General features: G+C 43.0%; 1 protein-coding gene across 5 annotated transcripts in view; it reads right to left on the minus strand.

The window, feature by feature from the left end:
- SLC25A15 (solute carrier family 25 member 15) overlaps positions 1-26,196 on the minus strand; it is a 62,896-nt gene that overhangs the window by 17,051 nt on the left and 19,649 nt on the right. For 2 of the 5 annotated variants that reach the window (XM_086712977.1, XM_086712970.1), the window contains exon 2: positions 17,173-17,297. In XM_086712977.1, coding sequence (XP_086569103.1) covers positions 17,173-17,227 — 55 coding nt within the window. In that variant the 5' untranslated portion in view covers positions 17,228-17,297. The other 3 variants (XM_086712965.1, XM_086712987.1, XM_025924050.2) reach the window with 3 other exon arrangements.

Here is a 26,196-nt window from a genome sequence, read left to right on the forward strand (position 1 = left end):
ATAAATAAACATTAAAAAAAGAACAAAAGACACTGGGTGACTGAATCAATAACACACACACACACACACACACACACACACACACACACACAAAACATCTATATGCTGCCTACAAGAGACTCACTTCAGACCTAAACACACATACACTGAAAATAAAGGGGTGGAAAAACATTTAACATACAAAATAAGGCCAAAAAAAAAAAAAAAAGCTGCAGTGGCAATACTTACACAAAATACTGTAAAACAAACACTGTAGCAAGAAACAAAGAAGGGCACTATATCACGATAAAGGGATCAATCCAACAAAAGGATATAACATTTATAAAGAGCTATGCACCCAACACAGGAACACCTAAATACATAAAGCAATTGTCATAAAGGGAAAAACTGACAGAGTATAATAGTAGAGGGCTTTAACACCCCAATTACATCAACAGATCACCCAGCAGAAAACAAGGAAACAGTGATTCTGAATAAAACATTAGACCAGTTGAACATAACCTATACACACAGAACATTCCATCCCAAAACAGAAGAATACACATCCTTTTCAAGTACACATAGAACATTCTCCAGAATAGATCTTATGTTAGGCCACAAAACAAATCTCAATACAGTTTAAGGCAACTGAAATCAGGGCACCTGGGTGGCTCAGTAGGTTAAGCGTCCAACTCTAAAGAGCAGCTCAGGTCATGATCTTGCAGTTGTGAGATCGAGCCCCACATGGACTCCACACTGAGCAGGAAGCCTACTCGGGCATTCTCTCTCCCCCTCTCTCTCTCTGCCCCTCCCCCACTCACTCATGTGTGTGCACACGCTCTCTCAAAATAAAATTTAAAAAGACTGAAATCATATGAAGCATCTTTTTGACCACAACAGTATGAAACTTGAAACCAATCACAAAAACAAGACAAAGAAGAAACGAATACAGGGAAGCTAAACATAAGCTACTAAACAATGACTGGGTTGACCAAGAAATCAAAGGAGAAATTTTAAAAAGCATGGAGACAAATGAAAACAAAATGATCCAAAATCTTTGGGATGCAGCAAAAGTAACTCTAAGAGGGAAATTTATAGCAATACAGGCCTACCTAAAGAAACAAGAAAAATCTCAAACAATCTAAGCTTACACCCTAAAAGAGCTAGAAAAAGAATGAAACCCAAAGACAGTAAAAGGAAAGATGAGAGCAGAAATATGAAAGACTAAAAAATAAAAGATACATAAAATGAAGAGCTAATCTTTTGAAAAGATAAACAAGATTTATAAGCCTTTTGCCAGATTCATTAAAAACAAAAAGAACAAAAAAAGAGGCCTCTGGGACACCTGGGTAGCTCAGTCCATTGAGCATCTGACACTTGATTTCAGCTCAGGTCATGATTTCTTGGTTTGTGAGTTCAAGCCCCACATTGGGATTCTATCTCTCCCTCTCTCTCTGCCCCCCTCCCCTGCTTGCACTCTCTCTCGCCCTCAAAATAAATAAACTTTAAAGGAAAAAAAAAGAACTCAAAATCAAAAATGAGAAGGAATAAATAAGAACTAAAACCACTAGGATGCTTGGCTGGTTCAGCCTGTAAAGCATATGACTCTTGATCTTAAGGTTGTGAGTTCAAGCCCTACATTGCACATGGAGCCTACTTTAAAAAAAATTTAGGGGCACATGCACCCCAATGTTTATAGCAGCACTATCAACAATAGCCAAAGTATGGAAAGAGGCCAAATGTCCATCGATGAATGGATAAAGAAGATGTGGTGAGAGTGTGTGTGTGTGTATGTATATACATGTCTATACATACACACACACACCCATACATAATGGAGTATTACTCAGCATTCAAAAAGAATGAAATCTTGCCATTTGCAACTACGTGGATAGAACTAGAGGATATTATGCTAAGCAAAATTAGAGAAAGACAAATATCATATGACTTCACTCATATGAGGACTTTAAGAGACAGAACAGATGAACATAAGGGAAGGGAAACAAAAATAATATAAAAACAGGGAGGGGGACAAAACAGAAGAGACTCTTAAATATGGAGAAGAAACAGAGGGTTACTGGAGGAGTTGTGGGGGGGATTGGCTAAATGGGTAAGGGGAATTAAGGAATCTACTCCAGAAATCATTGTTGCACTATATGCTAATTTGGATGTAAAGTTAAAATTTTTTTTAAAAAGGCTAAAAACCAAAAAAAAATTTTTAAATGGGCACCAGAGAAATACAAAGGATTATAAGATTATGAAAAATTATATTCCAACAAATTAGAAAACTTAAAAGAAATGGATAAATTCCTAGAAACCTGTAATCTTATAAATCTGAATCAGAGACAGAAAAACTTGAACAGACCAACAGACCAATTACTGGTAATGACATTGAATTAAAAAAAAAAAAAACAAACAAAAAATTCCCAACAAACAAAATTCTAGGACCAGATGGATTCACAGGTGAATTCTACCAAACATTTAGAGAAATACCTATCCTTCTCAAACTATTCCAAAAAAAAAAAGAGGAAGGAAAACTTCCAAATTCATTCCATGAGGCCAGCACTATGCTGATATCAACAACAAAGACAGACACCATGTAGGGGTGCCTGGGTGGCTTAGTCAATTAAGTATCTGACTTCAGCTCCGGTCATGATTTCTCAGTTCACAAGATCAAGCCCCACATTGGGCTCTGTACTCACAGCTCAGAACCTGGAGCCTAATTCAGATTCTGTGTCTCCCTCTGTCTCTGCCCCACCTCCACTCATACTCTCTCTCAAAAATAAACACTAAAAAAAAGACACTATGAAAAACTACAAGCCAATATCTCTGATCAACAGAGATGCAAAAATCCCCCTCAGCAAAATATTAGCAAATTACATTCAACAAAACAATAAAAAAAAATCCTTCAGCACCATCAAGTAGGATTTATTCCAGGGATGCAAGGATGGCTCAATATTCTCAAATCAGTGGGATACATCACATTAACAAGAGGATAAAAACCACATGATCGTCTCAATAAATTCAGAAAAAAGTATGACAAAATACAACATCCATTCATGAAGAAAACTCTCAACAAAGTAGGTTTAGAGGGAATACACCTCAACATAATAAAGGCCATGTACGAAAAACCCACAGCTAATATCATACTCAATGGTGAAAAATCGTGAGCTTTTCCTTTATGATCAAGAACAAGACAAGGATGTACACTCTTATTACTGACTCAACATAGTACTAGAAGTCCTAGCTACAGCAATCATACAAGAAATAAAAGGCATCTAAACTGGTAAGGAAAAAGTTACACTGTCACTAATTTGCAGATGACATGATACTGCACATAGAAAACCTTAAAGACTTCACCAAAAAACTAGTTTAACTGATACATGAATTCAGTAAGTTTTTAGGATACAATATTAACATACAGAAATCCGTTGCGTGTCTGTGCCCTAATAACAAAGTATTAGAGATATTTTTTTTAATTTTAAAATTAAAAAAAAAGAAAAATTAAGTAAACAATCCCATTTATAATCGCTCCAAAAAGAATACCTAGAAATAAATCAAGGAGGTGAAAGACCTGTACTCCTGAAAACTATAAAGCATTGAGAAAGAAATTGAAGATGACACAAATGGAAAGACACACCATGCCCGTGGATTGGAAGAACAAATATAGTCAATACTATATTGACTAAAAGTCAATACTACCCAAAGCAAATCAATAGATTCAAAGCAATCTCCACCAAAATACCAACAACATTTTTCACAGAACAAGAATAATCCTAAAATTTGTAAGGAACCACAGACATCCCTGAATAACCAAACCAGTTTTGAAAAAGAACAACAAAGCTTGAGGCATCATGATCCCAGATTTCAAGATATACTACAAAGCCCTTGGTCCATGTGTGCATCCTCAGGCGGGATTCCTTCTCCAGGCACTAAGACACAGCTGTACAGAAGACCAAATCCTACTCTGCAGAGTACTTCCTCCCAGGTGAATGATCCTCCCTGGATGATATATATTTTTTTTAATTTCCTGAGTTTGGGAAGGTCTAGCAAGACTGCAAAAACAAAAATTACTCTTCAGGAAAATAAACTATCCAGTTTTGACAACATAGCCACAATGTCTTGTGTACCGCCATAAATTTCTAGATTTGCAAAGAAATAGGAAAATATCACCTATAGGGGAAAAATTCAGTTGATGAAAATGACCAGGAGATGATTTAGGTATTAGATTTAAAATGTAAAGACATGAAGGAGCGTCTGGTGGCTCTGTTGGTTAGGCGTCTGACTTTGGCTCAGGTCACAATCTGGAAGTTCATGAGTTTGAGTCCTGCATTGGGCTCTGTGCTGACAGCTCAGAGCCTGGAGCCTGCTTCGGATTCTTTGTCTCTCTCTCTCTCTCTCTGCCCCTCTCCCACACACAAACTATCTCTCTCAAAAATAAATAAAACATTTATAAAATTAATTGGGAATGCAAGCTGGTGCAGCCACTCTGGAAAACAGTATGGAGGTTCCTCAAAAAACTAAAACTAGAACTACCCTATGACCCAGCAATTGCACTACCAGGTATTTATCCAAGGGATACAGGTGTGCTGTTTCGAAGGGACAGCACCCCAATGTTTATAGCAGCACTATCAACAATAGCCAAAGTATGAAAGAGCCCAAATATGTCCATCAATGAATGGATAAAGAAGATGTGATTTTATACACACACACACACACACACACACACACACACACACACACACACACACACACAATGGAATATTACTCAGCAATCAAAAAGAATAAAATCTTGCCATTTGCAACTATGTGGATGGAACTGAAGGATATTATGTTAAGTGAAATTAGTCAGAGAAAGGCAAATATATGACTTCACTCATATGAGGACTTTAAGACACAAAACAGATGAACATAAGGGAAGGGAAGCAAAAATAATATAAAAACAGGGAGGAGGACAAAACAGAAGAAACTCTTAAATATGGAGAAGAAACAGAGGGTTACTGGAGGGGTTGCAGGAGGGGGGATGGGCTAAATGGGTAAGGGGCATTAAGGAATATACTCCTGAAATCATTGTTGCATTATATGCTAATTTGGATGTAAATTAAAATTAAAAAATGAATAAAGTACTCATGCACGCAAAAAAAATAATAAAAAATTAATTAAAAATGCAAAGACAGGGGCGCCTGGGTGGCGCAGTCGGTTAAGCGTCCGACTTCAGCTAGGTCACGATCTCGCGGTCCGTGAGTTCGAGCCCCGCATCAGGCTCTGGGCTGATGGCTCAGAGCCTGGAGCCTGTTTCCGATTCTGTGTCTCCCTCTCTCTCTGCCCCTCCCCCGTTCATGCTCTGTCTCTCTCTGTCCCAAAAATAAATAAAAACGTTGAAAAAAAAATTTAAAAAAAAAAAATGCAAAGACATATCAATAATTATGAAATTTAAAGGCCTGATGGAAAATCTGCCTTGCTGGTTAAAGAGATAAGGGAATCTCTTAAAAATGACCTAAAGGAAATTTTAGGAATAAAAAGTACATTATCTGAAATGAAAAATCCAAAGAACTCCAGTACCAAAAAGGAGTGGCAACAAAGATTTAGCCACACAAAAAACAAGATAAAGAAAATAGAAAGAGCAAACTCTAAAGTAGTTGAGGATATTTAAAATTTGACTTTTTAAAAGAATGTTTATTTTTGATAGAAAGAGAGAACATGGGAAAGGAAGGGGCAGAAAGAGGGAGAAAGTGAGAATCCTAAGCAGGCTCCACAATGTCAGCGCAGAGCCCAACATGGGGCTTGAACCCATGTACCATGAGATCATGACCTGAACTGAAATCAAGTCAGCCACTTAACCAACTGAGCACCCAGGTGCCCTGAAAATTTGACTTTCAAAGAAATTAGTGATCTGAGTAGCAAGCTAGGTGAAGCTAAAGTGTACGATACAAACCAAGGTAAGGAACTGTCCCATGATGAATCACAAAATCACAAAGTCATGAGAAGTGTGGAAGAAGCCATCAGCAATATAGTGATGGATGCAGAGATTGCAGCACCTTGCAGAAGTAACAGGGGAGAAAGAGAGAGATTGAAGAGGATGAAGTGGTCAAAGAATAACAGGAAAAAAAATCCCTCAGAATTTAAAGAACAAACAGAAAATTCTAAAAAACCTCTGGTAAAGATGAAGGAGCAATACTCATGGCAGCAGACTTTTCATCAGCAACAATGCACATTAGTAAGCAATGAAGCAATGTCTTCAACATCCTAATGGAAAATGATTTTGAACCTAACTTTCTAGGCCAAGTTAAATTAGCATTTAAGCATTAAGCATGGTGAAGTAAGGACATTTTCAGATATGCAAAGGCTCTGCAAATTTACCAGCCAAAAATCATTTATAAAATAATTACTGAAAGATACATGCCCACAAAATGAAAAAAAGGAGGACGATATCGGACTTAAGAAAAAATGGATAAAACTCTACCAGATTCAAAGCATGGAGCTAGGGAGGAAATCAAACAAACTAAAAAACAAAACAGTAAAACAGATCAATGAAGCTGGTTCTTTGGAAGAATTAACAAAATTGACAAACCCCTAGCCAGTTTGATCAAAAAGAAAAAGGACCCAAATAAATAAAATCAAGAATGAAAGAGGAGAGATCACAACCAACACAGAATACAAACAATAATAAGAGAATATTACAAGCAATTATATGCCAATAAAACGCGCAATCTGGAAGAAACGGACAAATTCCTAGAAGCATATACACTACCAAAACTGAAACAGGAAGAAATAGAAAATTTGAACAGACCCACAACCAGTAAAGAAATCGGATTAGTAATCAAAATTCTCCCAAAAAACAAGAGTCCAGGGCCAGATGACTTTCCAGGGGAATTCTACTAAACATTTGAAGAAGAGTTAACACCTATTCTCTTAAAGCTGTTCCAAAAAATAGAAACGGAAGGAAAACTCTTTCTATGAAGCCAGCAATACCTTGATTCCAAAACCAGACAAAGACCCCATTAAAAAACAGAACTATAGACCAATTTCCCTGATGAACATAGATGCAAAAGTCCCCAACAAGATACAAGCCAACAGGATCCAACAATACATTAAAAATATTATTCACTACGACCAAGTGGGATTTATACCCGAGATGCAGGGCTGGTTCAATATCTGCAAAACAATCAATGTGATACATCACATCAATAAAAGAAAGGAAAAGAACCGCATTACCTTTTCAATACATGCAGAGGAAGCATTTGACAAAATACAGCATCCTTTCTTGATAAAAACCCTCAAGAAAGTAGGGATAGAAGAAGCATACCTCGAGATCATAAAAGCCATATACGAAAGACCCAATGTTAACTATCATCCTCAATGGGGAAAAACAGAGCTTTCCCCCTAAGGTCAGGAAGAAGACAGGGATGTCCACCCTCACCACTATTATTCAACGTAGTATTGGAAGTCTTAGCCTCAGCAATCAGACAACATAAAGAAATAAAAGGCATCCAAATTGGCCAGGAGGAGGTCAAACTTTCACTCTTTCCAGATGACATGATACTCTATATGGAACACCGAAAAGATTCCACCAAAAAACTGCTAGAACTGATCCATGAATTCAGCAAGGTCACAGGATATAAAATCAATGCACAGGAATAAGTTACATTCAGCAACAGAAAGAGAAATCAAGGAAACGAGCCCATTTACAACTGCACCAAAACCCATAAAATACCCAGGAATAAATCTAACCAAAGAGGTGAAAAATCTATATACTGAAAACTATAGAAAGGTTATGAAAGAAACTGAAGAAGACACACACACACAAAAGGAAAAATATTCCATGCTCCTAGATAGGAAGAATGGTGTTAAGATGTCATTACCCAAAGCAATCTACATATTCAATGCAATATCTATCAAAATAGCACCAGCATTCTCCACAGAGCTAGAATAAACAATCCTAAAATTTGTATGGAACCAGAAAAGATCCCGAATAGCCAAAGCAATCTTGAAAAAGAAAACCAAAGATGGAGACATCACAAGCCTGGACTTCAAGCTGTATTACAAAACTGTAATCAAGAAAATATGGTACTGGCACAAAAACAGACACTCAAATCAATGGAACAGAATAAAGAACCCAGAAATGGACCCACAAACATATAGCCAACTAGTCTTTGACAAGCAATGGAATAAAGACAGTCTCTTCAGCAAGTGGTGCTGGGAAAACCAGACAGCAACATGCAGAAAAATGAACCGGGACCACTTTTTTACACCACACACAAAAATAAACTCAAAATGGATGAAAGACCTAAACGTAAGACAGGAAGCCATCAAAATCCTCGCGGAGAAAGCAGGAAAAAACCTCTTTGACCTCGGCTGCAGTAACTTCTTACTCAACACATCTCCAGAGGCAAAGAAAACAAATGCAAAAATGAACTATTGGGACCTCATCAAAACAAAAAGCTTCTGCACAGCAAAGGAAACAATCAGCAAAACTCAAAGGCAATTGATGGAATGGGAGAAGATGTTTGCAAATGACATATCAGATAAAGGGTTAGTATCCAAAATCTATAAAGAACTTCTCAAACTCAACACCCAAAAAACAAATAATCCAGTGAAGAAATGGGCAAAAGACATGAATAGACACTTCTCCAAAGAAGACATCCAGATGGCCAACTGACACATGACAAAATGCTCAACATCACTCCTCATCAGGGAAATGCAAATCAAAACCACAAGGAGATACTACCTCACACTCGTCAGAATGGCTAACATTAACAACTCAGGCAATAACAGATGTTGGCAAGGATGCAGAGAAAGAGGATCTCTTTTGCACTGCTAGTGGGAATGCAAACTAGTGCAGCCACTCTGGAAAACAGTATGAAACTTCCTCAAAAAATTAAAAATAGAACTACCCTACAACCCAGCAATTGTACTATTAGGTATTTATCCAAGGGATACAGGTATGCTGTTTTAATATGAAATTTATTGTCAAATTGGTTTCCATACAACACCCAGTGCTCATCCCAACAGGTGCCCTCCTCAATACCCATCACCCACCCTTCCCTCCCTCCCACCCCCCATCAACCCTCAGATTGTTCTCAGTTTTTAAGAGTCTCTTATGGTTTGGCTCCCTCCCCCTTTTTTTTTTCCTTCCCCTCCCCCACGATCTTCTGTTAAGTTTCTCAGGATCCACATAAGAGTGAAAACATATGGTATCAGTCTTTCTCTGTATGACATTTCACTTGGCATAACACTCTCCAGTTCCATCCACATTGCTACAAAAGGTCATATTTCATTCTTTCTCATTGCCACGTAGTGTTCCATTGTGTATATAAACCATAATTTCTTTATCCGTTCATCAGTTGATGGACATTTAGGCTCTTTCCATATTTTGGCTATTGTTGAAAGTGCTGCTATAAACATTGGGGTACAAGTGCCCCTATGCATCAGCACTACAGGTATGCTGTTTTGAAGGGGCACATGCACCCCAATGTTTATAGCAGCACTATCAACAATAGCCAAAGTATGGAAAGAGCCCAAATGTCCATCAATGGATGAATGGATAAAGAAGATGTGGTACACACACACACACACACACACACTGGAGTATTACTCAGCAATCAAAAAGAATGAAATTTTGCCATTTGCAACTACGTGGATGGAACTAGAGGGTATTATGCTAAGTGAAATTAGTCAGAGAAAGACAAATATGACTTCACTAATATAAGGACTTAAGATACAAAACAGATGACCATAAGGGAAGGGAAGCAAAAATAAAAACAGGGAGGGGAACAAAACATAAGAGACTCTTAAATATAGAGAACAGAGGGTTGCTGGAGGGAATGTGGAGGGGGCATTAAGGAATCTACTCCTGAAATCACTGTTGACTATAGGCTAACTTGGATGTAAATTTAAAAATAAATTATTTTTAAAAAGTTTAATGTTAAAAATGAAAATAAAAATGAGATCATGCTGCAAAAAAAATAAACATTAAAAAAAAAAAAGATCATGAGACACAGAGGATAGACCCAGAAGCTCCAACATCCATTTTGACAGGAATTCCAGGAAAAAGATAATGAAGAGCATGGAGCAGAGGAAATAATTAAGGAAATAATCGAAGAAAACTTTCCAGAGGTAAAGAAAGATTCAAGTTTTGAGAGGATCAGTGCTTACCAAGTAGCTAGGAAGACTGACGAAAACAGACTTGCTCCTAGACACATCTCGGTGAAATCTTGGAATTCCAATGATAAAGAAAAAATCATAAAGGCTTACAGAAAGAGAAGAGAGAACGTACAGAGGAACAAGAATCAGACTGATGGCAGACTTATTGGATACTCTGGATGCTAGAAGTAAACGGAGCAATATCATAAAAGTTCTTCAGGCAAAAGGCTTTAAACCTAGAATGCCATACCCAGCCAAACTGGCATTTGACGCTGAAGGTACAACAAGAACATGTTTTGATACCAAAGCATCCGCAAAGTTTATTTCTTGCATCCCCCCGCCCCCCGCCGCTTTGCTAAATATATACTCCAACAATTCTTTCAATCTAGGGTGACTATAAATACACACAATATACATTATCTTCTTCCCACACCAAAAGTAAACAAGGAAAACTGGAAAATAAAATGTCACATTTCTACCTAGGAGGATGGACAGCTAAAGTAGTTGGGAAGTAGGGGAAAAGCATGTTATAGATACTACCCAGATGTTGGGAAAGTTAAAGAGTATATTAAAATTAATATTAATCATCATAGCTTCTGTAGAAGTAGACTTTCTGAACTATAGACAGAGGTGGGGTTAAAGTAATAAAAAAAAAGCACAGGAAAAATATGGCAGGATAAATAGAAAAAAATGTGAAACTTGAACTCTTATCAAGAAGGTATTTAATTTTATCATATGTATTAATGTGAATCTTGAATCTTTATATTAAACCTTTTCTTTTAAAAAAAGATATACTACAAAGCCGTAATAATCAAAACAGTATGGTACTGGCACAAAAGTAGACACATAGATTAATGGAACGGAACAGAGAGCCCAGAAACAAACCCACACTTATAGAGTCAATTACTCAGTGACAAAGAAGGGAAGAATATACAATAGGGAAAAGAAAGACTCTTCTATAAACAGTGCTGGGAAAGGGATGGCTATATGCAAAAGAATGAAAATGGACTACTTTCTTCCACCATACACAAAAATAAACTCAAAACGGATTAAAGACCTAAATGTGAGACCTGAGAACATAAAACTTCTAGAAGAAAACATAGGCAGTAAGTCCTTTGACATTGGTCATAGCAACATTTTTCAAGATAGGTCTCCTAAGGCAAGGGAAACAAAAGTAAAAATAAACTATTGGGACCACACTACAATAAAAAAGCTTCTGCACAGTGAAGGAAACCATCAACAAAAAACCTACTAAATGGAAGAGAATACAATATTTGCAAATGATATTGATAGGGAGTTGATATTCAAAATACATAAAGAACTTCTAGAACTCAACATCAAAAAAATGGGGGGGGGGCATCGGGGTGGCTCAGTCTGTTAAGCGGCTCAGGTCATGACCTCCAGGGTTCTTGGGGTTGAGCCCTGCATCTGGCTCTGTGCTGATAGCTCAGAGCCTAGAGCCTGCTTCAGATTCTGTGTCTTCCTCTCTCTCTGGCCCTCCCCCACTCACGCTCTGTCTCTCTCTCTCTCGCTCACTCTAACATTAAAAACAAAAAAGGGCAGTGGACCTGAATATACATTTTTCTAAACATAGCTAAATGGCCAACAGATCCATGAAGATGCTCAGCATCACTAATCAGGGAAAAGCAAATCCAAACCACAACGAGATATGACCTAATACCTATCAGAATGGGTAGAATCAAAAACACAAGAAATAACCAGCGTTGGCAAGGATGTAGAGACGAAGAAACTCTTAAACACTATTAGTGGGAATGTACATCAGTGCAGCCACAAGGGAAAAAAGCATGTTGGTGGGTTCCTCAAAAAGTTAAAAACAGAAATACCATGTGATCCATCCATTCCATTACTGGCTATTTACCCAGGAAAACCAAAAACACTAATTCAAAAAGATACATACACCCCTAGGTTCCCTGCATTATTAGAATAGCCAAGATATGGATAACCCAAGCGCCCACTGGCGGATGAAGAGGCAAAGAGGTGGCGATAAAGGTGGCCCCTCAGGCTCCATGGTGGCGGCCAGTGGCCGCCGCCTGAGTTAGGCTTCACGGAGGCAGGGCCCACGTGGCAGCCGGCAGTTCCCAAGCAAGGTGGGAGGCGGGGCTGCCAGGGCCAGAGGAGCTGGCCTTCTCGCTGCCGCTCCACCGCAGCTGCCGACTGCACCGACGCCTTCCGCCGCGGCCTCTTCCTCTTCTGCTGCCGGGCGCCACCATGATGCGCAGGCCCACGCGGCAGGCAGGGAAGGCGGCTGGTCTGGCAAGGTAGGGGCCAGCCAAGGTGAAGGGGGCGTGGTCCCGCGCAGCGCCCGGTCCCCACCCCCACCCCGCTCCCTTGCGCATTCTGGGCCCCAGCTTTTGAGTTAATCAATTGTTTTTAGAAATCAGCTACCTTGGAAAAATGACTTGTACACATATGAGCCACCTTCTGAGGACACTTCATCCAGAGACAGGTGAGTCTGTGTGCCTCCAGCTCAAGTCTGATGCTCATCTCTGAAGGGTTTGTGGCTGTGTAGGCCCCGAAACATGCTCCAGACGTCCCAAGGCACATTATTGCACAAGGAGCGTCAGGCCCTTAGACTGGAGACTGGGACATAAGCAGGCTTACACACAATCAGATTATTTGGACAGAACAATTCCAGACCACAACTTTTTTCCAGAATTTGGAATCGTAATAGAAACAAGATGAGATTACACCTGAAGTTGTTGAAAAAGCAAATGAATCAGAAATTATGGGAACCATGAATACCTGAAGAATTGGATTCCATGGCAAAACAAAAATCCAAGGAAGATAAAATTTTCCAGAAGTTTAAAAATAAAATAGCCCTTGAGGGGCGCCTGGGTGGCTCAGTCAATTAAGCATCGGACTTTGGCTCCAGTCATGATCTCGCGGTCTGGGAGTTCCAGCCCCACGTCAGGCTCTGTGCTGACAGCTTGGAGGCTGGAGCCGGTTTCCAGTTCTGTGTCTCCCTCTCTCTCTGCCCCTCCCCCCGCTTGTGCTGTCTCTTTCTCTCTCTCAAAAATAAAGATTAAAAAAAATTAAAAATAAATAAGTAAAATAGCCCGTGAGCCAGAACAGATTCTCAGATATGGCTGAGGGATTGCACCCATCTGGATCTTCGGTGAAAATATCCCTCAAGAGAAGGATATTCCATATTGCCCCTGTGGTGTCAAGAGAACAACATATCTGCATTCCAGGTCATGTGGCGGCTGCTCAACTACCTGAAGGCTGACGGACTGAACACAAGTGTCAGTGGGGTGTTCGGGCTGTCTTCACCTATGCTGAAAGCTGTAGACTGGGTATTCACCGCAGAGAGGAAATTGTTTGGAAGAGAGAAAACAGATACACACCAAAGAGGTTATAAAGCCTTACAAATGCTCATAATCTCTTAAACCCTGCAATTCCATTTCTAGGACTTTGTCCTAAGGAAATAATTATACCACAAAGATATTGTTTTAAGGGAGTTTACAATGTGTAAATATTCGTGAAACAAAAATGTCCAGTGACGAGTAATTAAATTTTGGTGTATCCCTACAGCAGTAGGAATGCAGTCTTAATCGTACAGACCTATGTGCACATACAATAAGATACAGGTTTAAACTGACACCAAGATATTCATAGTATGTTCCTATCTTTGTACAAGTACTTATACATGTGTATGTCCACAGAAATATGGAAAGATACATACTCGGTGTGAACTAATTATGAATGGCAGGACTAGGTGAAGTAATCCTTTTACCTAGGTTTCTTTCTACAGTAAAAATGGGTTAATTGCCTATATATATATATATACACACACACACACACACACATATATATACACACATGCAATGGAATATTACTCAGCCATAAAAGAGAAGGAGATCTTCCCATTTGCGACAACATGGATAGACCTAGAGGGTATTATGTTAAGTGAAATTGTAGTCAGAGAAAGACAAATACCATTTCACTTATGTGGAATCTAAAGAACATACACACACTCTTAAATACAGAGAACTGGTGGTTGCCAGAGGGGAGGTGGGTGGACGAAACAGGTAAGGGGACTGAGAGATACAAACTTCCATGTATAAAATAAGTCATGGAGATGAAAATTACAGTCTATAATATTTTAACAACTTTGTATGGGGACAGAAGCTGACCACACGTATGGTGCACACTATACAACTGTCAAATCACTATGCTGCACCCCTGAAATTAATAGATGTTAACCATATTTCAATAAGGAAAAAAGGATTTTGGCTTATTTTTAATTTTGGCATTTGAGAGGATAAATGCCAATGATCGAAAATGTCACATTCCCAAACTACACTAGTTAAGGCAGACAGCAACAGAGCAGTCAAGGAAGACCAAGGTTACCCTTTAAGGCAATTTAACTTTTGAGCTCCACACTGCCTCATTTCAACATCATCCAATTACTTAACTATCTTCTCCAGACCCTCCCCCACCCTAGCTGCTTAGAGTTCTTGGTTTCTTCCTGGAATTTCTCCTATACTAGCTTCTGACAGGCAGTGACAGCTTCCCAGCACTTTACAGTAGATGAGCTGGACCCAAAACCTGCCAGATGGGAGAGGTCTGTTTCAGAGAAAAGGAGGCACACAGAGAAGAACACAGGTATGCTACACCTAGATCACCTCAGACCACGATGGCCCGATGTCCTATCCAGAGAGCCGGGCGGCAAAGGCTCCAGACTAACCTCTACCCCCAGGAGGGCTGTTGGCCCATTACATAGTATTAAAACAAAGGCAATAGGGCTGTCAAGGAACCAAGCATCCAAGGTCCTAGCACTGTCTTGACACCATCTAGCTGTGCAATCATGACCAAATCCACTGTCCCTCTCTGGGTCTCTTTTCTACATATACAGTGAGCGTTAGAACCAATGGTCTCTTCTAAAGGCCCTTCTAGCTCCATCATTGGGAGACTGAGACCCCTCCAAAGTGGGGCTGTGGCCTCCTGTTGGCACTGCACACACCTCCCAGCAGAGGGAGTTCCCAGATCACTAACAGGAGCCTCCTCTGCCAGCACTGCTGGCTTAGAGCACAGACCCCTGCAAAGGAGCCTGTTGTCCTCTAAAGGTAAATACAGGGCAATCTACATCAGTGAGGGGTGACCCTGTGTTACCAGTGCAGGAAGAAATCCTACATAGTCATCAGGATAATTAAATGCTATACACGTAAGGGCCCAAAACATGTTAATACTATGATTAAAAACAAAGCATGTCCACCAGCAAGTGCCTTACACGCTAGACTCCCAACAATACCCTTGCAACTTAGATCTTTAAAATATACTGTCCTCTCTCTCTGACCCTCCCCCGTTCATGCTCTGTCTCCGTCTCAAAAATAAACTTAAAAAAAAAATTAAAACAAAAAAAGGGGGGCACCTGGGTGGCTCAGTCGGTTGAGCGTCTGACTTCGGCTCAGGTCACGATCTCACTGTCCGTGAGTTCGAGCCCCACATCGGGCTCTGTGCTGGCTGCTCAGAGCCTGGAGCCTGTTTCAGATTCTGTGTCTCCCTCTCTCTCTGACCCTCCCCATTCATGCTGTGTCTCTATCTCAAAAATATACTTAAAAAAAAAATTTTTTTTAAATGTACTGTAAATTATAAATGTGGCACCCAAACACCTGTCCACACAGAAAAGCCTTCATAGGAAAAAGAAAATCCTATCACAGCAGATTCTACATCTTTGATAGACTGACTGAGGGACATTTAATTCCAAAAGCTGAGAATTTTTCATGTGGTTAAATACCCTCCTGTGACAGAGACAAAAACTGAGCCCAGAGCATTCACAGGACTGTTAAGAAGGTGCCAGAGGTAGGCAAATGGGTCCACCGTTCCCATGGTGCCTTCCCAATGTGGCGTGGGGAGTGGGGTGGGGGATGGAACATGTGGTCAAGGGTTGCAGTCGGGGAAGGGACCGACCCAAAGGCACTCAGCAGCCAAGAGGCCAGCGGGGCAAAACCTAGGCAGCACTTAGTTTCCCCTACTCCTGGACCAGGACCCTCCTGGGGTCTCAACCTGGAAGCTGGTGCCTGTACTTACTAGTGTCTACAATGCACGGTCTATAGCCTTCCTTGTTAGCCTACCTCGGTCGACCCTTGGTTCATCAGAACTGTGACTTTCTTCACAATTAAGGGAATGACAGGATGACAGGTGGCAGCCCACTTGGTGTGTTGACCCAGGAGGTCCCACTGGATAAGAGGACAATGGGCAACCCACCCCTCTTGGCCTCTCCACTCCCAGGAGCTGCGACCCATTAGAAGAATCAGTACAAGGGGCAAGGGTAAACCAGGGTTCTCATCTGGGAAATAGCATCCCAGCACTTCTCTGCCCCTAAAATAACACAGGAACCTAGAGAACCAAGTTACTACACATGCACTTCCAATTACTGACCTCAGGCTGAGCAATGGTAATCTTTCTAGAGAGTGGCTTGTGTGTTACAAGCACAGCCCAAGAGTACTTGTGCCCTATGGGGCTGCAGTCGACTCTGGGGCTCGGCCCCAGTCCAGCCCACCATTCCCTGGCAAATCCTAGGGCCTCTCCTTTCCTTTTAGGGCTGCAGAAACCATCAAATATCAATTTCATTTACCAAAGACATTTCTAAAGGGTGTCCTCCTTCCTGTCGTTGGCAGTAATAAGGGCAGTAACTGGGATTTCCCTGGAGAGGTGGCACAGTGTGATCCGGGACTACAAGGGCTCTGCAGATTGATTGCCAGGCTTGGAGTAAAATCCCATATCACCTGCATATCCCAGCCGTGTGACAATGGACAAGCGACTTCAGCTTTGAGCTGTGAGGGTTTCTGGCTGTAAACTGAGGACATTCCCACTCTGCACCCTGACTCAAAGTTTTACTGTAAGGGAACTACTCTACCTTCTGCCGTTCTTGGAACACAGTATTACACATCCGTTAAATGGATCCACTCCAAGGCGAAAGCCTGTTGCTTCTGGAGTGGCAAAGGTAATCTTTTCTTCGCCCTTTCACTGGAGCTCACTCGTAGCAGGTACTTGAGGAATAGAGGATGAGGTTTTCCCTGGAATTACCTGCGGCCCCCGCTGTAAGGTCAATGGCAGCTTGGATGGCAGGACTGGACTTCATGTTTGCCCACTCCTCTGCTGGGCTCCGTAGAAGGCAACTCTCTGGAGCTTATGATGGATGTCTCATATCCCTGAGAGGAGACAAGAGCTCTCCATCAGTGGGGCCTCCGCAGCTCACCATCTACTGGGACCTCAACTTCTGGGAGCCAGGAGATCGGCTCTACATTTCTCCAAAGAAAGGCAGCCAAAAGTGTCAGTGCAGCTTAGAAATTGGCTTCCCGTTCTCCCCACCCACCACCTCCTCATAAAAAACTCACAAGTCAAAAAATGGAGTATCAATGCTATAGCCACTGGTGGGAGGGGTGGGGGGAGGGGCATTTCAACCGACCTTTCTGAAAAGCCTACAAATTAATGCCAAATACTACAGACACCCAAGCCACATCGAACTAGTTTTTCAGAGCCCTAAGTGGAGCTATCAGTCCACTAGGCTCAGCTCTAAATTCAGACAGCAGCCTGTGTTGGGTCCCTAAAAGGAAGTCACGAAACGGTAGGTCTGTAAAGGAATGGGTTAGGAGCACCGGAGGGTGACACATGCCTGGGTCTGAATGCCCGCTCTGCCACCAGCAGTGTGGCCCCTTGGGCCCCTAAAGCTAGGGGTCCCCACATATAAAAAGTGAGTAATAGAAGTATTATAATACAAAGGCAATCACAAATAGTGACATGGGACAGGTGTTCTTAGAGCTATGAAGCATAGCACCAAACATGATCATCATAGTCCCTTCCAGAGTTTCTCAACCATAAACGTATACACAAATCACCTGGGGACCTCGTGAAACTAGATTCTGATGAGATAGGCCTCACGCGGGACCAGAAACCCTGCCAGTCATGACGAGCTGCGAGAGGAGGCTGATAATGACTGAGCCCCCAACCACATTTGAAAAGTAACACCTGGTCAATTGTGTGCTCAATTTGCTTGATAAGAATCACTGGGGCACTTAATACTCAGTTACCCAGGCCTCTGTGCTAATGATCATGATTCAGCAGGCTTGTGCTAGATCCCAAGAAGTTTGGGAGGACTAGAGTTTACTCCTCTGCCTTTACACAAAAATCACCTATTGCAGAGGGAGGGACTTTATAAATATGGATTAAAAAAAGGAAAGGTGGCTCATTGACAGAATATTAAGATAACCAATTCAGCAACCAATTCTGTGGGGTTTTCAAGCTATGTAAGTGACTTATCTGTGAATAACAAAGAACAATTTTTATTCATCACACTAAAGACCTTTGTGCTCATCAGGCCACCTCTCAGAGGGTGGTGGGCCGGCTGGATCATTAATGAAGGCCAATGTCAGCCTAAACATCAGCAGAAAAGAATTTTATCCACTCACAAGTTTAGCCACTTGAAGCATGTTGCCAATGACCAGACACTAAGAATCTCGATTTCTTTACCAAAAACTGCAACCACAAAAGCACAGTACTGGACTTGAAAAAGCAACTAAGTTAGACGAGACATGGGTTTTGTGTTGATAAGACTGGAGAGGCAGGATCAATAACTAAAGCTTATGAGGTGGGAGGAGCCTGGCTGGCTCAGTCCGTGGAGCAGGGGACTCTTGATCTCAGGGTCTTGAGTTCAAGCCCCACATTAGGCATAGGGATTAGTTAAGGAAAAAATAAAGCTGATAAGGTGGTGGCCATCCGGTACCTCGAGAAGGATATCAGGGTCCTAATCCAATCTCCCCCTTTTCCAGATGGAAAACTGAGGCCAGTAAGCAAGGGCTTTTCCAAGGTTTTATAAGTAGTCAGTGGCCTCAACTCAAGTCTTGCCTTTTGGGTCTGTGCTTACCAACCAGTATTTAATTCCACAGTATTCCAACCTGACCAAAAAGGAAAAAAATAAACACTGAACCTTGCGTTTTAGAGGAAAAATGGAAGCACACGGAGAGAAGAGTCCCACAGGGCCCAACCAATGTGGCTTCTCAGAGTGGTCAATTATTTGGGTGTGGACATTTCTTAATTCACAAAGAAAGGCAGGCATAGACCGTACTGTGTCGTCAGTGTGAATTCAACCCCTGCAGGTAAGCCAAACTTAAACACATTGAATCCTACAAATAACGACTTCTAGATTAGGACACTAAACAGTGGTGGGAACAGACCAACTCAGAACGCGTGGGCAACGGACTTAAATTATTGTGTAATTTAAGAAGGCTTCAAGAAGTCTTGAAGAGGACATACGGCTCGCCCCGAGGGAGGCAAGACTGGTCAGCAGGAGTTAAAACTCATTCCTGAGCCTGTTGAAAAGCTGAATCCTTTCAGCGTCCCTTTACCCCTCCTGCAAAGGACACGCGAGTCCGACTCCAGGAGAGACAAACAACAGAGCCAAACAGGCCTTGTCTCGTTCCCTGGGGAAATTAATTTCTCGGTCGGGAGAATCCTCTGAGGTCGCGTTCTCCGCCAGGTAACTCCGCGCACTGAGGAAAGACTCCAGCCTCAGGCCAAAGCTGGCGCGGGAGGAGGCCGCCCGCCCGCCAGGTCACTAGAGCCGGGGCACCAGGCGCTGCGATGCCCACCCGTCTGGCCGCTGGGACGCCGGCCAGGCAGGCGCTCCTGCTCCGGGGCTCGGGGTCCTGGCGGGCACAGGGGCAGCTCAGGGAGACCGCTCCCAACTTTCTCTTCCCAGCTTCAGCGTTCGCTGACTCTGCCCCCAACAACCTGCAGGAGTCTCCCATTCATAAGCGCCTCCGTCCCCCACCCCAACCCCCACCCCGGGCTGGAGCACCGGCGGCGCGGCGCCCGGAGGCCTGATGATACTCGGAGGGAGCAAAGGGGGCAACGTTCCCAGCAGGTGAGCACCGCGGGGAGGAGGCCGCGGAGCCCGCGAGTCTCCGGCGAGCCCCGGCCGGCAGCTCCCGCGGGTCCCTGGGCACGTGTGCGGCGCGCCGGGCCGCGGACCCCTGAGCCCTGCCCGGCTGCCGGGGAAGGTCACGCCGCCCGGGCGCGGAGGCCCGTCCGAGTCCCGCTCCCTCCTCCCCGCGGGCTCCCTGCAGCCCGGAGCGCCGGCCGGGGCTGCGCTCACCGCTGCGCCGGCTGGCCGCGTCGTGCTCGGGCTCCGCCGCTGGCTCCCGGCTCTACCTCCGCGGCTCGGGGCGGCCGCTTAACACTCGCGGCGGCCGCAGGCCGGCCCTCCGCCCCGCCCTCCCGCGCGGGAGCACACGGGGCGGCGACCCCGCGGGCCCAGGAGCGCCCCGGCGGCGGCGGCGGCGGCGGCGGCGGGGGGCGGGGGAAGCGGAAGTCCGCGGCGGAGGCGGGCGCGCTCGGGCCGCGCAGCTCGCGGGTCCCGGGCGCCGGGAGCGCGGGAGCGGGCGGGCGGGCAGCGGTCTCGGAGTCCCGGTTGCCTTTCTTCTTCCAGGTTCCCGGGTCCCTCGTGAGAGGCAAGACCACAGTTAGACCTCGGGGCGGGGGCTGGGGGTGTCAGGAGTTAGGAGGACCCACTGAGTCTTTAGGCTGGGTTACCTTGGTGGGGCTCAAGGCCTCAATTTTAAACTATAATTGAAAAAAAAAAACTATAATTGAGTACAAAAGTACTGGAAACTGTAGTGATAAAAACACATTCGTATACTGCCATAAACACACACACACACACAATTTTTCCCATTCTGCCTACCGCACGGAATTCCACTTTCACCAATCACATTGGAGAAAGTACACCCACCGATGAAAGCTAGCTGTCAGTCGGCCTCTCTGATCTTTTAGTTCTAATGAATTATAGGCTATTTCTATGGCTCTCCGACATTTTATGAAAAAGCACTATTCAAGGAATCTTTTATACTGGGAGTAAAGGAATTTTCTCTAGTGTCCTAAACCAAAGAGCCAACACCTACTCAATTGGAAACAACTTGGTCTAGCGTTGCTTCCAGCTGCTCAGTGTAACTCGGTCATAGCCTTCTGATTCCTTTGGTTCAGTCTTCATGCGTTTATTCTCATTTTCTACACTGTTTTCTTCCTTAAACCATGCTGTCTTTTTCTTTTACAATCTGTGTTTGCCCTGTTTGGATGCGGCATGTGGCTAATGCCAATGTAAGTTAAAGTGATGGGGGCAGGAGGCAGGGACTCAAATATTCCACGTGACTTGTGTTAGTGCTTAAGGTGAATGCAGGAGGGACTAGACCTTCCTTTGGTAGGTGGTGCCATGAAGGTACCAGACCCCTGATCAATGGGGGCACTCCTCAAAACAGCACAAAACTGACTTTTCACAGAATCAGCACTTTAGAAGTCAAACTTCTGAAACAGAATGCAATTATAGAAATAAGCCAGGGAGTTTGAAATACTTGTCCAAAGTGGCTTGTGACGTAACTGGTGGGAAGCAGACTAAGGAGCAGAACCTACAGTTAGAAGACCCCATAGGACTAAGGGACTTTCAGTATCCCCTGGTCCAGTGGCTTTTGCAAACTAGAATGAGGTCCAAAGGAACCCTAATTAAGGGCAGATCCAGATCCGCAGTTACAGATTGGAAAAAGCACTGAACTTGGAGCCAGCATACTTTGGTAAAAATCTGTATGACTTTTAATGAGCCATTTAACCTTTTCAAACCCCAGCCTTCACGCGACAGCGTCACGGCCTCTGATCTCTGTGATCCTGGAGGAACAGTCCACCACGTGGGCCACTGCTGCTTTGGGAGCCTGCTGGGGCAATCCACCGTGAGGGCAGAGGCTTCTCCAGTTCACCGCATGCACCCTTGCTGAGCGCCCAGCCAGTCTCATGCTTTGTCCTGTCTCCCTTGAGCCTCTTCTTCTACTCTCTCAAAGGCTATTCCAGGCTCTCCTCGCTCCTGCTACATTTCTTCTCTCCCTCGCCTCTCCTCAACAACCTTAGCTTCCATTTATTCCCGTGAATTTAAGAGAAACAACCAGGAAACATTTGTGCAACATTTTAACCCCTAACTTACGAAGTTACCTTTTTTGCACAAACTCTCACCCGATAGCCTCTGCCCTGTTGTCTTCCTTGCAGCATCCTGGTGCCTTACCCCTGGCTGGCACCAATGATGCTCGTGAAGGAAACTGAGGCTCAACACTTGCCCAAATTTATATAGGTACTAATGAAAGAGCTGGGACTCCACAAAGTTCTGTCCAATCTGAAGTTGATGTTCGTAACTGTGACCCTCCACAGTAATACCTCCCAGAAGGCTTCCTCTTAAAAGCCAGAGGGTTTCAGGAACCAGTTGTTTCTCCTGAAATAGGTCTCCCTGCATGATATTGTATAAAATCACCTCCGCAGCTGAAAATCCCTCACAGGAGTGGCTCCTTCTGTTATCTTTGCTTTAGGAATAGAGGCACAGTTACAAGGTGTTGAAAAGCTTAACAGCTCACAGAAGCTGAGAGAGAACTGATTGGAAAAAATCACCTGCTTGGCATTAAATCATGAAAGTGACCGCGCGAACTTTGTTCTGAGGGTAATTCCCCAGGAATCCGATGGCCTCTTGAGAACAAGGACTTTAGATTCTTGCATCCCTGCTGTCAATATAGGTAGGTTCATCCAGTGACATCTCAGATCTGGGTTCCAAACAACAAGCAAGTCGGTGCACTGACCCCTTTCCTCCAGTGGTTGTTTGCTGCACTTGGGATTGTGTAATCCAGGGGCATTAGTGCAGCTGACAGTGTGCTGGGGGGGCAGGTGTAACGCAGGTCAGAGGTGAGGGGACAGAGTAGCTAACGTGGAGAAGGGAGACTTTGCTATTTCAACAGTATTTCACAATGCACTAGTTAATGATACCAAAAGGAGAAATAATTTCATTATTTAAAGCGTTTTGGCCCTAATACCATGTGGATGTGTTTGAACAAAGTGTTAATTGGAGTTGCAAATAATTCAAAAATGTAAATCATCTCTGATTCAAGGGTACTTTTAATTAATGAGAATGAAGAACAAATGCTTTGATTACACAACTCCCATTACACAAATCCCATTGAATATTGTTGGCTGCTGATGTAACATTTACTGAAGACTCTCTCAAATCTTTTTTGGAATCAAGTAGAGTTTGTATTTGCAAAAAACATGGATTTGGATTTTTTCATCTATGTGGAATAAGAGGGTATTTTGTATACCATGAAAGATTTTGTTAAGACAATATTTTAAGGTTGGGGGAATTTCTTTTGTCTTTTCCTTGACAGCTTTTAAGGGTATAAGCAAGCGAAGAAAGAAAGAAAGAAAGAAAGAAAGAAAGAAAGAAAGAAAGAAAGAAAGAAAGAAAGAAAGAAAGAAAGAAAATCACCTGAGATGCATATTTCACGAGTCTTAGATTTGAATTTGTCACATAAATATTTTTAAAGACATAATTTATAATAGCAAAGACTTAGGATAAATGCCCATAAATGGATACGATTCAATGGATCATCAATAAGAGGAAATACTATGACATAATTTAAAAAATAATTTTCTTAAATCATATGTTTTAGGGTATATTTGGCCACAAGTAAAAGAACGCCCAACTACTGTTAATATATTTATTTTGCATATAAAAAGAAGTCTAGAAATAGGAAGTTCCAGAGTTGGTTAATTTAATAGCTCAAAAGTATCTCGGTCAGCTTCTCTGTGATTCTCTTGACTTTTCGCTCATGATCACAAAATGGCTGCCATAGCTCTATTACACCTTCACATGCAACACACAAAGGCAGGAAGGAAACCTTGTCCATATCCTTTTTATCACACAAAAAATCCTTCCCGGAGTTCCCCTGTTAAGCTTCCCCTTGTATTAGCCCAGAACTGAGTCTCATGCTTGCCCAAACATAAACACTGGGAAGAGAATGGAATTACCATATTTGGTTTAGAACAGGGGTCAGCAAGCAAACTTCTGAAAAGGACCAACCAGCTGGTAAATATTTCAGGAAGTATTTTGCAGGGCATGCAATCCCTGTCACATCTATTCAACTCTGCTGTTGTAAACAAAAGCAGCCATAGACATGGTAAAGAGGTAAGTAGGTTGTGTTCCAACAGAACTTTTTTAAAGTTTTTATTTTTCTTTTCCAGTTTTTATTTAAATTCTAGTTAACATACAGTGCAGTACTGGCTTCAGGAGCAGAATTTAGTGGTTCATCACTTACGTACAACATCCAGTGTTCATTACAACAAGTGACCTCCTAATACTCAGCAATTGCACCACTCGTTATTTACCCGAAGGATACAAAAAGAGAGATTCGAAGGGCTACAGGCACCTTGGTGTTTATAGTGGCGCTATCAATAGGCGAACTATGGAAAGAGCCTAAATGTCCATCGACTAATGAATGGATAAAGAAGTGGTATATCTATACAATGGAATATTACTCAGCCATCGAAAAGAATGAGATCTTGCCATTTGCGATGATGTGGATACAGCTAGAGTGTACCATGCTAAGCCAAATAAGTCAGAGAAGAACTTTATGAGCATTGAAATTTGAATTTCATGTAATTTTACCTGTCACAAAATATTATTTTATTTTGATTTTTTTCAACTTTAAAACTTTAAAAAACATTTTGTATGGTTCGGGCCATACAAAAAGAAATGGCAGGCCAGATCTGGCTAGCAGGCTTTGGTTTGTCGACCCCTTTTTTTGACCAATGATGACTTACCCACTTGGGACTGTGTGAGAGGCCCACCTTGCCTAAAACATCATCACTGCAGACCCAGGTGGGAAGGGGGGGGCATATTTCTGTTAGGTAATCAGGAATGTCCCCCAAAGCATAGTAAGCATATGGGGAACTGCTTAGGGATATAATAATTTTTTTTTTTAATTTTTTTTTCAACGTTTATTTATTTTTGGGACAGAGAGAGACAGAGCATGAACGGGGGAGGGGCAGAGAGAGGGAGACACAGAATCGGAAACAGGCTCCACGCTCTGAGCCATCAGCCCAGAGCCTGATGCAGGGCTCGAACTCAAGGACCGCGAGATCGTGACCTGGCTGAAGTCGGACGCTTAACCGACTGCGCCACCCAGGCGCCCCGGGATATAATAATTTTTAAAGAGCACACTGTATGTCCCCATGGGCTGCAACTGGAGAGTCCCAACAATTTCTACCTGTTGAACCCCCCCTGCTATTTACCAAGACCTGTACTAGACACAGGCACCTCAAAAGCCTTTTCATGATCCCTAGTTCTCCCAAACAAATCCGTTCACTGCTTCCTATCAGTAACAAATGTTCATTTAGCACTGATTGGCTCTGTGTCAACCCACACTAAGTGCTGGAAATACAGAAATTAAAGAGACAATTGCTAGCCTCAGAGAAACCTCCATCCAAGGAGAGGAGGAAGGAACAAATAATTAGAATTTGGGGAGGATATGCAGCGAGAGGGGTGTGGGTAGCACGGCATCCCAGAGAAGGGAATAAATGATGGAAAAGAGGGTTTCCGGGGAGGCCCCCAGGGGCCCCCCATGTCAGGGTGGGTTTTGAAAGACAAATGGCCCCTTAGGAGGAAAGCCTGTTGATATGTCACTCAGAACTCTTAGTTGCCATCAACAGAAGCCAGCTCTGGAGCACAGGAACAATTTATTAAAAGGATACTGGGTGGGGGCGCCTGGGTGAGCGTGGGACTTTGGCTCAGGTCATGATCTCACAGTTGGGTGAGTTTGAGCCCCACATTGGGCTCTCTACTGTCAGCGTACTTCGGATCCTATTTCCCTCTCTCTCTGCCCTTCCCCCACTTGCACACGTATGCACATGTACTCTCTCTCAAAAAAAAAAAAAAAAAAAGACAAAAACGAAAAAAAAGGATGCTGGGTGACTTTCACCATCACTGGATGAGAAGATGGAGTACCCTGAAGAACTTCTTGAAACTAATCCCAGAACACACTGCAGAAGTGTTCTGCCGTGGAAACCACGGTGCACCTCCTTCAGAGCTTCTAGACGTTGTAGTCTGTACCACTGTCCCTTTTGTGCCAGGGCCTCTGCGTGGGAACTATTGCTGGGCACCTTTGCCGCCAGCTTTGCCTGACAGGTCGCTGCCAGACCATGTCCATCGCCTTGTCTAGCTCATTTCCAAATTGATAAATCACGTAGATGCAGCTG

Source organism: Puma concolor, chromosome A1 (assembly GCF_028749965.1).
Source record: "Puma concolor isolate L17-30 chromosome A1, mPumCon1.1.hap2, whole genome shotgun sequence".
Lineage (NCBI taxonomy): Eukaryota > Metazoa > Chordata > Mammalia > Carnivora > Felidae > Puma > Puma concolor.